Raw genomic sequence first — 16,273 nt, 5'->3', positions numbered from 1 at the left:
GAGCTGTAACTCCCCTGCCAGTTTCGGTTTTTGTTGCTGGGGAATCTCTTCTTTATGAACCTCTTAGGATTAGATACCATCATGGCATAATCCTCAGTTAAGAGGTCATATTCATCCAAGTTGAGCTCTTCATCCTCCACCACAGCTTTACTTTTAGATAGGAGGGCCAATGAACCAAGACTAGAGACAACATTCTTCTCTTGAACCACATTCTTCTCTTGGGACTTTAGAATACCCACCAGTTTTGCCAAAGAATATGATTTAAACTGTTCATGGGCTTTGACTGTGGAAACAACTGCTCTCCATTCAGATCGCAGTCCATTCAAGAAAGTAACCTTTTGTTCGATAAGCTTCCTTTCAATGTCGTGTTTGATCATCTTGCTGAGAAGATGATTGAAGCGATCAAACGTCTGGGTCACAGTTTCTTCAGCCCCTTGCCTGAATTCACCAAATTCAGATAGAAGTAAGGTTTGGATGGAATGTTCAAGATCTTCGTCTGTGGAATACAGTTCACGAAGTCTATCCCACACTTCCTTTGCCGTAGTGCATGAGCTGACCAGCCTGAATGTGTCGGACTGAAGGGCGAATCTGATCAACCTAAGTGCTTTAATATTGCACTGGAGTTTGTCTTTTTCATCTTGCGCGATATTCGTCACGTCCTTGAGCAGATCATTGTACTCTTTTTGCGTCTTAATGATTCTGGACGACGTAGAATGAGAAAACGGTCCACTGATGATGGCTTCCCATATGAGATAACCATTGTCCTCCGATCCAATCACATAATCTTCGAAATGATGCGCCCATACTTCATAGTCATGGGTGTACAAGATTGGAATCTTTGTCGTCGAACCGATGCTGTTGGAAATATTAATAGGGTTTGATTGCGTTGCGTCCATAATGATCGTAAAAACCTGTTCAAAGATCAGACTTGTAATAAAGCAGATTAGGGCAAAACAATAAATACTAAGATACGTCAATTAAGATGACGGCTCAATAAATATCGATGATTGCGGAAAACCCTAATGGAAATCTTTTTCACAGAAAAGATGTGTATCGATTACACAGCCTCCTGCTCTGATACCAATTGATGGGATTAAAAACAACTGTTAATCTAAGAAGATCGATTAGATCTTGAACAAGTATATGAATATAAAACAGTTAACAACGCAATAATAAGAACAAACAGCCTGAATCAAACGTGTCGAATGATTAAATAAAATCCTTAGAAGAGCTCGATTAAGAACATCAACTGTAAAGGATTAGAAGATTACAAGAATGATTACAGAAAAATATGTTACTCTTGATCAATCGCTGTATCGATAATCTCTAGAATCTTAACCTAATATGCATGCAAGCATTTAACTTATATACAATACATAAAAGGCTCTCGGTTGGACAGGCCCAAACCGGAGAATAAAAGGCTAATCTAACGAGCCCAAAAGACGCAATACAAAACAAAACTTCAGCCCAACAGTCTTAATAAGCTTAGATCTGACTTTTGGACGTGAGAAAATCGAGTATTAAGCACTTAATGGAGAAAGTGCTTAATCTATTAGTACGTTGGGCGTAACCTAGCATATGCTACGCGTAAGGGCCAGGGACTCAGTACGATGCGCGTACCACGATGGTACACTAAGCATATGCACAACAGTTGGACTTGGATTTGTTTTGGGCCTTTGAGCTTTTGGGCCTCAATTAGTCATTGCGCCTGGTCATGTTTTGGGTTAGTTGGCTAGTTTATCTGTTTTAGACCATGGATTTTATGATTGGGCTTTATTGGGCCATCAGGCCCATTAATGACTTTGGATATGAACTTTGGGCCCATTAACTAAGGAAGATATTTTGGGCTTTTTTGAAAGGACTTAGGGATTTGGGTTCCCCACTTAGATAGTGTTTGATCCTAACATTGAGTAATGTTATTATTGTTCAGCATGGGTGTCTACGAACTATTAAGAGAGCAGCCTTCAGATTCTACAAACAGAGGTGAGTCTCCTCACCATACCAATGGCTCTAAGGCACCAAGGTCGACCCATTAATTGTTATTGATGTGATAGTGGGTTATGGAATATGTGATATACTTGTTATTTGTGACATTTGTATTAAAGACCTTGGGGGTTTCCCGAGGCACCTAGGTGTAAGACCTTGGAGGGTTTCCGAGGCATCCTCAGTAAAGACCTCAGGGGGTTCCCGAGGCACGTGGGCTAAGACCTCGGGGGGTTCCCGAGGCACCCGGAGTAAGACCCTGGAGGGTTTCCAGGGCATCCTTGGGCTAAGACCTCGAGGGGTTCCCGAGGCACCTAGAGTAAGACCCTGGAGGGTTTTCAGGGCATCCATATATGTTGTATGCATGGCTTATGTGGTATATGTAGCTTTATGGCTAATACGATATGTGATATGTGGATTGTATGTACGGTATGCTCTGGGAACTCACTAAGCATTAGCTTACAGTTTGTGGATTTGTTTTGGGTACATCTGAGGCCAAGGGCAAGCGCAAGGTTTGATGGCGCAGCGTGCACTCTCTCACCGATGTTTTATGGGACACTCTGATGTTTTAAAATAAAGTTGTAATGGATGTGGATTTGAAAACAATTGTTTTGGGATTTTATGGTTTATGGAAATGTGTTTGATTAATTAAAAATGAAAATTTTCTTTTGAAAATATGGGTCGTTACAAGTTGGTATCAGAGCCTTGGTTTGAGGGATTCGGGCACACTCTCGGGTGTGTCAGGACTCAAACTAAGGAAATGGTAAAATTGTTTTCAAAAATAAAAGTTAAAGCTTTTAAAGAAAGGAAAAGATGAGAGTGCAACGCGCGTGATCAGCCGAGCCAAGTAAGTAGTTCCCCAATGTGTTAGTCATGTTATACTGATATTTGAGCTTTGATGATCGTATGGTACTTGCTATGTGTATGCTTTTAAAATTGTATACGCTTAGGAGCTTATAGCCTTAGAATGATTGATTTGGCCTTATTTCATGTTCCTCGTGTGGTTGTGGTCCTAGGGTAGAATCTTTTATTCGAAAGTCTATTTGATCCTTTTTATGTATAATAGAATGCATAAAAGCAACCTGTTATGATTGGTCTGATTGATGTGAGTAGAGAAAATCTTAGGACAGCCTAGGATTTGAGATATGCGGTAATATGGTTTATTTTGGGACGAATTGGATTTATCAGGTAGATCCTTTAGGAAAGGTACAGGTAGGTGCAGAAGGTAGTATTGGGCCCGTACTACTAAAAGCATAGGACCTGTACCCGAACCAATGTTAGACCTGGGAGCTCTAAGGAGGACCAGTGTGGTAAGATCCCTGTTATGGACATCCTAATCATTATGTTTTGCGGTATTGCAATATAGTATGGTGGTGACACGATTTGGAGTAGGGGGTCAGGATCGGGATCTGGATCTGGGGCTAGATCAGGTGACACTACCGATGTCATTGACGAGAGTCTGCATGAGCTTATTGCAGTCGAGGTTACGAGGGGCATCCTTGACGCTACCCCAGTCATCTTTGGGACGGTCAAGGAGGGTATGATGGAGATTATGGAGGAGAGGCTTAGGGCATTCAGAGCCGAGATTGCTACAGGCCAGGTTGGGGCCCGAACTCCCTCATTCCAGGAGTTTCAAGGCGTGCAGAGCGCCGAAGTTTTTCGGTGAAAGGGACCCCATTGTTAGCCGGCGTTGGGTGGCGGATATCGAGAACACCCAGCACATGAGTTCTTTCTCGGATGCGGCAAAGGTGGGTTTTGCTTCTTGTATGCTGAGGGACAGAGCTCGAGACTGGTATGGCAAGGATACTAGTCAGGTGGGAGCAGCCGATGTGGCTGAGATGACGTGGGCCGAGTTTGTTCGGCGATTTGATGTGGAATTTTCACCACCTATTGAGGTGCAACGGCTTGTGATGGAGTTTCATGACCTTCAGCAGACCACCGAGACTATGGCGGATATCACCGCCAAGTTTCGGGAATAAGCTTTGTTGATCCCACAATACGCAACAGATGAGGATATGAGGCGGGAAATATATCATTCTATGCTAACGGATGATATCCGAGAGTTTGTGAGCTTTACACGGTGCAAAACCCTGAATGAGATGGTGGAGATAGCCCGTGAGTGGGAGATGGAGTTGGACTTCTGCGGCAAGCGGAAGCCTGAGCAGGTTCAGACAGTAGTGGGCCATGCTAAAAAGCCTAAGACCTCGGATTCATCGAGTAGGGGCCAGTAGGGCCGTGGCTGATGTGCCATGTTTGGGAGATCTCATGGTGGAGTTTGCATGGGGACGGATCTTACATGTTATACATGTAATCAACAGGGCCATGTGAGGATAGATTACCCCAAGAAGGGCTTGATTTGTTTCCACTACAACCAGACTAATCATAAAAAGGCCGATTGTCCAAGGTTACAGGGAGGGGGAGGAGTAGTGGTGGCGCCCGCACCCACCACGATGAGGATCATAGACAACCGCCCTGCAAAGGCGGATGCTCCGGCGGTGAGGAGCCGTGCGTTTCAGTTGACCACCGAGGAGGCTCGGGCAGAGCTAGACGTCGTGGCTAGTATGTACTTATTTGCCTGCTCTTTATTTATTTATTTTCATTTCTTATGTGTATATCATGCTTATGTATAGGGACCTTTTTGGTCAATGGTATGTCTGCTCACGTATTATTCGATTCTGGGGCTACCCGATCATTTGTATCTCTTGCACGTAGCAAGAAGTTTCGGGATGTGCCAGGGAATTTGGATTCCCCTCTTGAGGTTGAGATTGCGGATGATCTCACCGTGAGCGCAGCGAGGGTGTATCGGGACTATGTCCTGATTGTGCTTGGGGAGAGGTTTCGTGTTGATCTAGTTCTGATACCGTTGTGGGGACTAAAGGTGATTGTTAGAATGGACTGGTTGGGGGCCAAGTGGCCATGATTGATTGTGAGCACCAGTTGGTGAGGGTTCGAAACCCAAATGGAAGAGAGATGGTTATACATGGTAAGAGGGGCTTGTAGGGGCCAACTCTATGTTCGGCTGCGAGGGCTAGGAGATTTCTGCAATAGGGATGTACGAGATTTTTGGCTTATATCCCAGATACGAGGGTTAAGACCACGGCGGATGTGGGAAGTGTGCTAGTAGTACAGGAATTTCAGGATGTCTTTCCCGAAGAGTTACCAAGAATGCCTCCGGAGAGGCAGGTGGAGTTTTGCATCGATTTGGTGCCGGGTGCCGCTCCGATAGCGAAGGCACCATACTAGTTAGAATCGCCTGAGATGCAGGAGTTATCTACGCAGCTTCAGGAGCTGCTAGATCGAGGGTTCATCCATCCGAGTAATTCCCCATGGGGAGCACCGATCATGTTCATGAAAAAGAAGGATAGATCACACAGTATGTGCATTGATTACCAAGAGCTGAACAAACTAAAGGTGAAGAAACATTATCCGTTGCCTCGGATCGATGATTTGTTCGATCAGCTACAGGGTGAGTCTTGGTTTTCCAAGATTGATCTTCGGTCGGGGTATCATTAGATGCGGATTCAGGATGAAGACATACCGAAGACAACTTTCAGGACTCGGTATGGGTATGAAGAGTTTGTGGTGATGCCGTTTGGGCTCACCAATGCCCTAGCAGTGTTCATGGATCTCATGAACAGGGTGTATAGACCGATGTTGGATCGGTCGGTGATCGTTATTATTGATGATATCATGATCTATTCTAAGACCAGGGAGCAGCATGAGCAGCATCTGAGGGAGGTATTGGAGACCCTGAGGGCGGAGAGGCTGTATGCCAAGTTCTCCAATTGTGATTTTTGGCTGCGAGAGGTACAATTTTTAGGGTACATCATCAACCAGGAGGGAATTTCGGTTGATCCAGCCAAGGTTGAGGCAGTGATGCAGTGGGAAGTACTGAAGAATGCGTCTTAGATCCGTAGCTTCTTGGTTTTAGTGGGCTACTATCGGAGATTTATCCAGGATTTCTCCGTGTCATTGACCCGCTTGACCAAGAAGAATGTGACATTTCAGTGGGGCACGGATCAACAGTTGGCTTTTGAGACCCTGAGACGGAGGTTATGCAAGGCTCTGGTTTTAGTACTACCCGAGGGGTTAATTGATTTGGTGGTATACTGTGACGCATCGATTTCAGGGTTAGGTGCAGTACTGATGCAGAGGGGGCACATTATAGCTTACGAATTGAGGTAGTTGAAGCTTCATGAGGCGAATTACCCCACTTATGACCTAGAATTGGGGGCAGTAGTGTTCAACCTCAAGATTTGGAGGAATTACTTGTATGGAGTGAGGTGCACCATCTATACTGATCACAAGAGTTTTAAGTACATGATGGATCGGTAGAACCTCAACATGCGACAGAGGAGGTGGTTGGATGTACTGAAGGACTATGATTGTGAGATTTTATACCATCCGAGGAAGGCCAATGTGGTGACCGATGCTTTGAGCCGCAAGGCGGTAGGATCCCTAATTGGGAACGTTTGTTTGAGGATGACCGTGATCTCTCCATTGTTGGATATAATCAAGGAGGCTCAGGTCAAGGGGGTAAATAAGGAGAACTGGAAGATAGAGCGGATTCGGGGTCAGTATCCTTTGTTTGTCAAGGATAGCAGCGGTATGTTGACACAGTGTGGCCGAGTGTGGGTATCGGTGACTGGAGGAGTGAAACAGAAGATATTAGAGGAGGCACATAGGTCTAAGTTTTCTATACATCCTGGGGCTACGAAAATGTATATGGACTTGATATTAAGTTATTGGTGGCCCTGCATGAAGCGGGAGTTCGCCTGGTTTGTGGAGCAATGCTTGACGTGTAGGAAGGTCAAGGCCGAGCATCAGCGGCCTCATGGAAAGGTTCAGTCGCTACCCATTCCTATGTGGAAATGGGAAGAGATCACTATGGACTTCATCACGAAGTTACCGAGGACGGCAAGGGGCGTGGACGCCATATGGGTGATCGTGGACAGACTGACGAAGAGTGTCCACTTCATTCTGATTTCTGAGAGTATATCTACGGAGAAGTTGGCGGACATGAATCTACGAGGGGTGGTGGCTAGACATGGGGTGCCAGTGTCACTAGTCTCTGATAGGGATGTTCAGTTTACATCCATGTTCTGGAAGAAGTTCCACGAGGAACTGGGCACTCAACTACATTTTAGTACGGCGTACCACCCCTAGACTAACGGCCAGAGCGAGAGGACGATCCAGACACTGGAGGACATGCTTCGAGCATGTGTGTTGGATTTTGTAGGGAGTTGGGACACATGCCTCCTATTGGCAAAGTTTTCGTACAATAACAATTATCATGCCAGTATCGACTAAGCTCCATTCGAGATGTTATATGGTCGGAGGTGCAGGACTCCGGTTTGTTGGGACGAGGTTGGGCACCGGGTCATGGGGAGCATTGAGGTAGTGCTCAAGACTACCGGGCTGATTTATCAGGTGCGCGACTGACTACAGGTCGTGCAGAGCCGTCAGAAAAGTTATGCTGGCCGGCGATGATCAGATCTTGAGTTCCAGGTGGGAAGAATTTATCTTACTGAAGATGTCGCGTTGGAAATGGATCATAAGGTTTTGGAAGAAGGGCAAGTTGGGGCCTTGATACATAGGCTCGTTCAGGATCAAGGCCCGGGTGGGCAAGGTGGCATATCGTTTGGATCTGTCAGAGGAGCTTAGCCAGATTCACAACACCTTCCACATGTCTCAGCTTCGGAAGTGTGTCACTGACGAGTCCACAGTCATTTCACTGGATGATATTCAGGTAGATGGGAGCCTGAACTACATCGAGAGGCTGGTTTCCATCTTAGACAATAAGACAAAGGGTCTTCGGAAGAAGGAAGTGAAGTTGGTAAACGTGCAATGGCAGCACCGTAGGGGCTCCAAATGGACATGGGAGCCGGAGGAAGAGATGCGGGAGCATTATCCCGGTCTATTCACAGCTACGAACTTTGAGGATGAAGTCTAGTTCAAGTGGGGGAGAGTTGTAACACTCCCAAATCATGTATTACCTTGAATCCCTTGAAGAATTTTAAATATAGCATAATAAGTCCCTTAAGTACGTTGGGCGTACTTATGGGTACGCTTAGCGTACTTTGCAAGGAGGATCACGGAGGGGCAGTACGTACGCTGGGTGTACCAGGAGTACGTTGGGCGTGCGTGCCAAATGACCAAACCCTAATTTCCATACTTGAGGCCTATTTAAACATCCATAAGCATCTTGGACCTAACCCTAGACAGCCTCCCTAGCCTTATATCTTCCTACTCCAGAGAGAGTTTGTGAAATCATTTTTGAGCTTAGAAAGTGCATTTGTGGCCATTTTAGTGTCCACTCAAGAAGGAGAAGTTTTCAAGCAAGCTTGGAGTGACATTGGGCTTTAAGAATCTGCACCTAGTTCACCTTGAGGAGCTTCTACAAGTATAAAGCTTTGATCTTTCCATCTTATTCATTAGATCTAGTTAAGGTTTTCTAGTTTTGTCCCTTTTGTTGATTTTGGACCTCCTCTTGTGAGTTGAGCAACTCCAGAGGCTGGAAATGTTAGATCTGAGGTCCTTTGGTCCATTCATAACATAAAAATGAAGTCTTGACAGGTGTTTTAACCCCATGCATAGATTAATATCCTTAAAAAGGTCTTAATGGGGTTGTTAGGAACATATGAGACATGCAAAGGCATAAAGTTGCCAACTTTATGCCTTAGGTCGTTTTAATAAGCTTAGATCTGACTTTTGGACGTGAGAAGATCGAGTATTAAGCACTTAATGGATAAAGTGCTTAATCTATTAGTACGCAGGGCGTAACCTAGCGTACGTTGTGCGTAAGGGCCAGGGACTCGGTACATTGCGCGTACCAGGATAGTACGCTAAGCGTATGCATAGCAGTTGGACTTGGATTTGTTTTGGGCCTTTGAGCTTTTGGGCCTCAATTAGTCATTGGGCTTGTTCATGTTTTGGGTTAGTGGGCCAGTTTATCTATTTTGGACGATGGATGTTATGATTGGGCTTTATTGGGCCATGAGGCCCATTAACTAAGGAAGAACTTTTGGGATTTTATGAAAGGACTTAGGGATTTGGGTTCCCCACTTAGATAGTGTTTGATCATAACATTAAGTAATGGTATTATTGTTCAGCACGGGTGTCTACGGACTGTTAGGAGAGCAGCCTTTGCATTCTACAGACAGAGGTGAGTCTCCTCACCATACCAATGGGTCTAAGGCACCAAGGTCGGCCCATTAATTGTTATGTGATGTGATAGTGGGTTATATAATATGTGATATGCTTGTTATTTGTTACATTTGCATGAAAGACTTTGGGGGGTTCCCGAGGCAACTAGGTGTAAGACCTTGGAGGGTTTCCAAGGCATCCTCGGTAAAGACCTCGGGGGGTTCCTAAGGCACCCGAAGTAAGACCCTGGAGGGTTTCCAGGGCATCCTTGGGCTATGTCCTTGGGGGGTTCCCAAGGCACCCGGAGTAAGACCCTGGAGGGTTTCTAGGGCATCAATATATGTTGTATGCATGGCTTATGTGGTATATGTAGCTTTTATGGCTAATATGGTATGTGATATGTGGATTGTATGTGTGGTATTCTCTGGGGAACGCACTAAGCATTATCTTACAGTTTGTGGATTTGTTTCAGGTACATCTGAGCCCAAGGGCAAGGGCAAGGCTTGATGGCGCGTGTGCACTCTCTCACTGATGTTTTATGGGACACTCTGATGTTTTTAAATAAAGTTGTAATGTAAGTGGATTTGAAAACAATTGTTTTGGGATTTTATGGTTTATGGAAATTTGTTTGATTAATTAAAAATGAAAATTTTCTTTTGAAATTTTGGGTCGTTACACTTTAGTTGGTGAGATTGCTTTACAAACGCATCACATAACCTCCTCTAGTGGTGATCTAAGCTCTATTGATAGGATAGACATATATGAGAAGGTGTTGGGTGCTCAAAGGGGACATGTGAGAGGCATCATGCATAAACCTTCTTCCACAATGGGTACAAGTGCTCCATCTCAGTGGCAGTCCCAGTCACCGTCACAAGCACCGTAACCAACACAAGTACTTATTAAACTCTTATTGAATTTGGTAGCTTTGTACTTTGTTATATTGTTAAGGACTTGATGTATATTATAGTAAATTTGGTAGTTTGGTACTTTCCTTATTTGTTAAGTGCTTAATTCATTTGTTATGAATTTGGTAATTTGGTAGTTTGTTAAATTGCTAAGAACTTAATTGATTTGGTAGTTTGATACTTTGTTAAATTTTTAATGACTTAATGTGTTTGTGAATGAATTGTTAAGTAATAATTTGTCTTTTTTGAGTTTCATATTTTAACTTATATACTTAATTTATAGGACGTGGATGTTAATGCTTTTCTCTAAAACCGGACGTTGGTGACGACATTTGGAGATATTATCCGTTCTTTTAATAACCATGTCAACAATGTGAGCAACGACAATGCGGAAAACAATGATGGGGGTGACGACTACTATTTCTTGTTTTATGTTATGGATGATGTTATTATGGATTTATTAAATCATTTATGGGTTGTATCAATTAGTATTTCTTGTTTATTAGATCGTTTATAGATTGGATTAGATCTTTTTTTAATAGGAATATAGATTTCATTCCAAGGTTAAAGCTAGCAAGAAGCTAGGATTACAAGACATTAAGACATTCAACCATCGGATATAAATACCAATTATTCCAATTTAACATAAAGCCTCTCCTAGATCTAATTTTAAGCCAATGGAAGGCAAGAGCCTTAACCTTGCTAACAAGAACAGTGATGTTCTTTGTTTTGCTGCGAAATACAATCCCATTAAAGGTCCATATCACCCATGAAAACGCCAATAAATGAACAAAAATGTTCATGTGTTCCTTCTTTAAGTTATTAACGACACATTTGGGAGCGAAAGCATGTTGAATCAAGGTCGCATAAATAGGAAAATCGATCCACCAATTATGAGGGGCAGACCATACCTCCAAAGCAGTGGAGCAATCCATGAAAATGTGACCTTTTGTTTCATGTTTAGCATTGCACAAGGGACATAAAAGAGAACCATCATTCACTCTAGTGTGCTCAAGATTGGTACAAGTAGGTAATCTACCCAACCGTGCCCTCCAAACTAGTAAATTAGCTTTTCCTAGTGCAATTTTATTTCAAGCAGTCTTGAGCGGACAATTGGTCAAAATTTTAGCATTGATAATCCTCCTAAGGGAGGAAACAGTGAATTTACCATCAAGTTCCTCACTCCAACTCCACATTTGATTCTTCCATAGAAACATGTTTACAAGGTGGATGTTTTTATGATCAAGCACAAGGTTCAAGTGGCTAATGTTTCTCCATATACCACGTTTATCATTAGTAGATCTAACACGACCAATACCACCATCACAACCATGAATTCCTTGGCTAACTCGTTTACAAAGAGCATTGTCTTCATTTTTGAAGCGCCACCATCACTTGCCAATTAAAGCGAGATTAAAGGCATGAAGGCTTCTAATGTCAAGGCCACCATTTTGCTTGCAATTCATAACTTTTTTTTCCAAGCAATCGGGGTTGTTTTGTGGTCGTCCAAACTTCCACCCAAAAAAATTATTACAGATACTTTCAAGGCGTTTAATCACTCCCATAGGTGCCTTGAAGAACGAAAAAAAAAAAAAGTAAGTAGCAAGGCTGCCAAGCACATTCTTATAAATGATTAACCTGCCGTCGAAGGATAAGTTACATGCCTTCCATAATGAGAGCTTCTTTTGGAAATTTTCAATCACGGGTAGCCTACTCAAGTTTCTAGACATTTTAGCCCCAACTGACACACCGAGTTAAGAGAAAGGTAGGGGCCTAACCCCACAACTCAACCGACAAGCCATAGAGGATATATCTAAGTTGCTAACCCAAATACCCATCACCTTGCTTTTAGAAAGATTGGCTTTGAGATTGGAGGCGATATGGAAGCATCTAAGGATTCGAAGAAGATTAAGAACATTCTCATTAGACCATTCCCTAAGAAAGATTGCATCGTCTGCAATTATGCATATTGAAAGATTGAGAGATTCGGGTCATTGTTGGAGAGATTAACACCTTTGTATAATCCTTTTTCAAACGATTCTAAGACCGCCAACAAAGATCGTTTATGTAATATGGTATATTTTGTTTTATGGTATTTGATGTTTATGTAATGTGGATTTTTAAATTATAATTTTTGTATTTTTGTAGATTTTGTATTTTTATAATATAAACTAATATAACATATAAATTTTATTAAAAATAAAAAATAAAGCATTAGCAGCGGTGAAAGCTTTTTGCGACGACATATGCCACCAGGAACCTTGGCCGAGAAAAACTCTGACCGGTTGTCGGGACTTTAATAACGACAACGGCCTTTGCGACGACGTTAGCTTTTAGCTACGACAACTATTAGACGATACCACTAGCGACATTTTATGAGTATTATCTATGAAGAAATAGGGACGACCTTTTTGCAGCGATTGTTGTCATCGCTAATAGTGACTTTTTTGTTGTGAAAGTTGACCACCGCAAAAACATATCTGATATCCCTGGATAATAATGATAACACTCTACCAATATATATAAATCAATACCTAATATCCTAATATTTTAGGTGTAAGAACTCCACAAAAATATCATTATACTCGAACCTCTAATCATCCCTATTTTTATCTTCTCGTTGTCATATTAGGAGTTATTACATGCATCATCCCGTCATTCAAACTCTCCTTTTCAATTTACTATCTATCAATTGGTAAATAATTCATGAAAAAGTTAATATAAACTAAAAATATCATCGTTAATGCATCATCTATTTGATTTTTGATACGGTTACTAAACAAGGAGGCTTTGATGTTACATTTTGGAATGGATATTGATATTAAATTAAACACGATGACAAAATAATGATAACCTCTAAATGGTTGTGTAACATAGACGAAAAGTACAAGTGAAAATTTCAAGGAAATTGAAACTTCCACGACTAAATCACTACGAATCTCCACATATATTAAATTCAGGAAATGTTTTTTATATTCACATATATTTACTTGCATATAATTAACTTTCTTTAAACAATATATATATATATATATATATATATATATATATATATATATATATATATATATATATATATATATATATATTGAACTTATATAGACTTTAATGATTTGAAATCGAAAAAAAAAAGCTTTATTCTTCGTGTAAACTGCATAAAATATTAAAATAATACATTAATTGTTCAGATGAAAGATTAATTTATTGGTAAAAGAATTTGTCATACTAATTAATTGTAAAACCATTAGGGTTGAATGTTTGTATTAGGTATAATGTGTACTACTGTACTACTGTTGTAATATAAAATGTGAAAAACAAACATAATGATCATATTTGATTCTATTCATAAAATAATTATTGTGTTCTAATTAAGAACTAAAAAAAGTAACGAAAATTGTGAATAGTTTTACTTCAATTTTTACAAGTAAAGAATAGTTCTATACTTTTGTTGAACTTATTCAACCCTAATGGCTACCAATATTTAAATTTATCATATGTAATGGTTTTTAACTTTTTACAATTACAGTTTTCTTTTGAAATCGGCCAACTGTTTTAAAAAATTATGTAAAGAATAACCAGTTATTTTGTTGCTTTCGATTCATACAACCATATTTTGTAATAATCCTCTCGTCCAAACAAAAACATCTAATCATCAAAAAAGAAAGAAAGAAAAAGATGGTGGTCGTCTTTATTTTTATACGTGATAAAAAGTGATATTTCTTTTTAGATAATTTCTATAAACTATATATTCAAATAAAATATTTAACCCTATATCTTTTATTATAATATTAACGAATCTTGTCGAAACATAAGCAGATCAGCTCATAGGTTATAGTGATGTAATTAATTAATATGACAATTAAGTTGAACTATATTTAATTTGATTAAAATTTTGCATGAATTTAATCTATGTAATTGTTATAGTTATAAACACCAAAATATATAAATTGATCGAAAATAATTTTGTTTAATTATATAACTTATAGAATAAATAGATGTTTTTTTTTCTCTTTTTTTCCATTCTCAGGTTAAGTAGATGTTGGATGAGACCCACATGTGCCAATAAATAGGGCACAATTCCCATTGCCAATATCGCACAAATAAGCACGATTGGTTCTGCTTCTGAACTTGCAGAGCTTTTTGAGTCTTTCGATTTTAGAATCTATAGCCCTAAAGCACCTCTCCTCATAGTGTCGACATGGGTTCAATCCAAGAACGCAACATTCTGGTAGAGAAAGTGTGCCAGATTTATGACAAAATCTCAAAGCTTGAAACCCTCAAACCCTCCAAAGATGTCGACACCCTCTTCTCCCAATTAGTCCTCACATGCATCCCTCCCTCTTCCGTCAACATCTTAACTTTGCCAAAAGATATTCAAGAAATAAGGTCGAAGCTCATTAGACTGTGTGGTGAAGCCGAAGGCCATTTAGAGGCTCATTTCTCCACCCTTTTAGCCACTTTCCAAAACCCTCTTCACCATCTGGATGTTTTCCCATACTACTCCAATTACCTCAAACTTAGCCGTCTCGAATATGACATCCTCAGTGAACACTGTTCGGCTCAATCATGGCCCCCAAATCGTGTTGCCTTCGTGGGGTCTGGTCCCTTGCCTCTTACTTCGATCGTCTTGGCTTCTTATCATCTCAAGGAGACAACTTTTCATAACTATGACATTGACAGTTTGGCGAACTCTATGGCTTCTTGCCTAGTTGCGCCTGATCCTGACTTGTCACGAAGGATGATCTTCCACACCACCGATATAATGGATGTGACAGATGAGTTGAAGACATATGATGTGATCTTTCTGGCTGCACTTGTGGGCATGGACATCGTTGAGAAGCTTAAAGTGGTCCAACATCTGGCTGCGTACATGACTCCAGGTTCCATCCTGATGCTGAGGAGTGCTCATGGTGCTCGAGCTTTTCTTTACCCTGTCGTTGAACCTCAAGATCTTCGAGGGTTTGAAGTTCTCTCAGTTTTCCACCCCGATGATGATGTTATTAATTCTGTTGTGATCTCACGTAAGTCTCCTATGAATTCAAACATTGCTCATAAGCATCATCATCATCAATTGGGGATTAATGAGTCCATCATTCCTTCAAGTTGCAAGTACTGTGAGTTCCAAATGTTTAACAATCCCCTTAACCACATGATTGAGGAGTTGGCAGTTGACGAGTAGATGGTGGTAAAGAAAAAATTTCTCCAAATATCAGCTCCTCTCAATCGACCCCCACAAAAACCTATCACTCTATGATTTTATTTGTTATAAACCTTTGTATGCATGTCTAACATATGTGAGTAAATTTGAATTTTGTGTAATCGTATAAAAATTTGCAGAAATAAAAGAACCCTAGCTAGGTTATGTTTAAGTCGTTCTTTAGATGTTTACTATTTTTTCTTTTTTTTTAGTACGATGTTTTCAAAGTCGTACACTCCTTATTAACGATAGAACAATATGTTTTATACAATAGCTTTCCAATCGATCAAAAAGGTAGAAAAACTCACAAACCCTCAATGGTAACAGCCTTTTAGTGGTCTGGGATATAACGAGTATAATTGTACATGTATATAATTATCTTGATTTGTATTTGCCTCTTCCTTTATAAGCAAACATGTTGCGTTTAGAGGTTGCACACTTGCGATGATCATGTAACTTAGAACAAGTTTATTGGTCTTATAAATTCATTTTTAATCCATCATTTTCACTTCAAAACTAAATGATCGATAATACTTCTTCTTTATGTATTTGTTTACTACCCCAATACTGTCCATAGATTTGATGTTGTATGAGCAATAAGTAAAAGTACAGTTTGTACTTCTTAGGCCATGTGTTATACCTCCCCAAATGTGTGAGGGGAGCTAAGGCGGCCAACAACGGGCACACAATGCTGCTACTCTCTCTCTCTCTCTCTCTCTCTCTCTCTCTCTCTCTCTCTCTCTCTCTCTCCTGTACGTTGTGCTACATTGACTTGTACATTGCTCTTGAAAGATGAAAGATAAATTTAACATGGTTTGAAAAAGTCATTGAAAATGGAAGAATAAAGTGATGTAAAACTGATACCAAAAATCAGGGGCAAATACGTACTTTCTGTATAAACCAATTTAGGTTAGTTTTGTTTGACTGCTAGGAGTTCCCGTTATTAGCTAAAAACGCCTAAAAACTCAGTGCAACACTGCCTCCGTTTGGTGCTATTAGGATGTGGTAACGGGATCGAGAGATAACATCCAATTCAATCAAA

General features: G+C 40.7%; 2 protein-coding genes across 2 annotated transcripts; both read left to right on the top strand.

Moving 5' to 3' along the window:
• Positions 1 to 4,433: 4,433 nt before the first annotated feature.
• On the top strand, positions 4,434 to 14,070 carry LOC111877973 (uncharacterized). Its single transcript, XM_023874472.1, has 3 exons — positions 4,434 to 4,542; positions 4,614 to 4,861; positions 14,062 to 14,070. The coding sequence occupies exons 1-3, from the start codon at positions 4,434 to 4,436 to the stop codon at positions 14,068 to 14,070; spliced, it is 366 nt and encodes a 121-aa protein (XP_023730240.1).
• LOC111878037 (nicotianamine synthase) lies at positions 14,057 to 15,403 on the top strand. Its single transcript, XM_023874554.3, has one exon. The coding sequence runs from the start codon at positions 14,233 to 14,235 to the stop codon at positions 15,211 to 15,213; it is 981 nt and encodes a 326-aa protein (XP_023730322.1). The 5' UTR covers positions 14,057 to 14,232; the 3' UTR covers positions 15,214 to 15,403.
• The last annotated feature ends 870 nt before the right edge of the window (positions 15,404 to 16,273 follow it).

This window comes from Lactuca sativa, chromosome 5 (assembly GCF_002870075.4).
Source record: "Lactuca sativa cultivar Salinas chromosome 5, Lsat_Salinas_v11, whole genome shotgun sequence".
Classification (NCBI taxonomy): domain Eukaryota; kingdom Viridiplantae; phylum Streptophyta; class Magnoliopsida; order Asterales; family Asteraceae; genus Lactuca; species Lactuca sativa.
Note: the sequence above shows the minus strand (reverse complement) of the source record. Positions and strands in the feature narration are given on the sequence as shown.

Coding starts and splice junctions, on each gene's coding strand:
- LOC111877973 (XM_023874472.1), top strand. CDS start 4,434: ATGAGGATCATAGACAACCGCCCTGCAAAGGCGGATGCTCCGGCGGTG. Junction 4,543..4,613: donor AGAGCTAGACGTCGTGGCTA/GTATGTACTTAT, acceptor GCTTATGTATAG/GGACCTTTTTGGTCAATGGT.
- LOC111878037 (XM_023874554.3), top strand. CDS start 14,233: ATGGGTTCAATCCAAGAACGCAACATTCTGGTAGAGAAAGTGTGCCAG.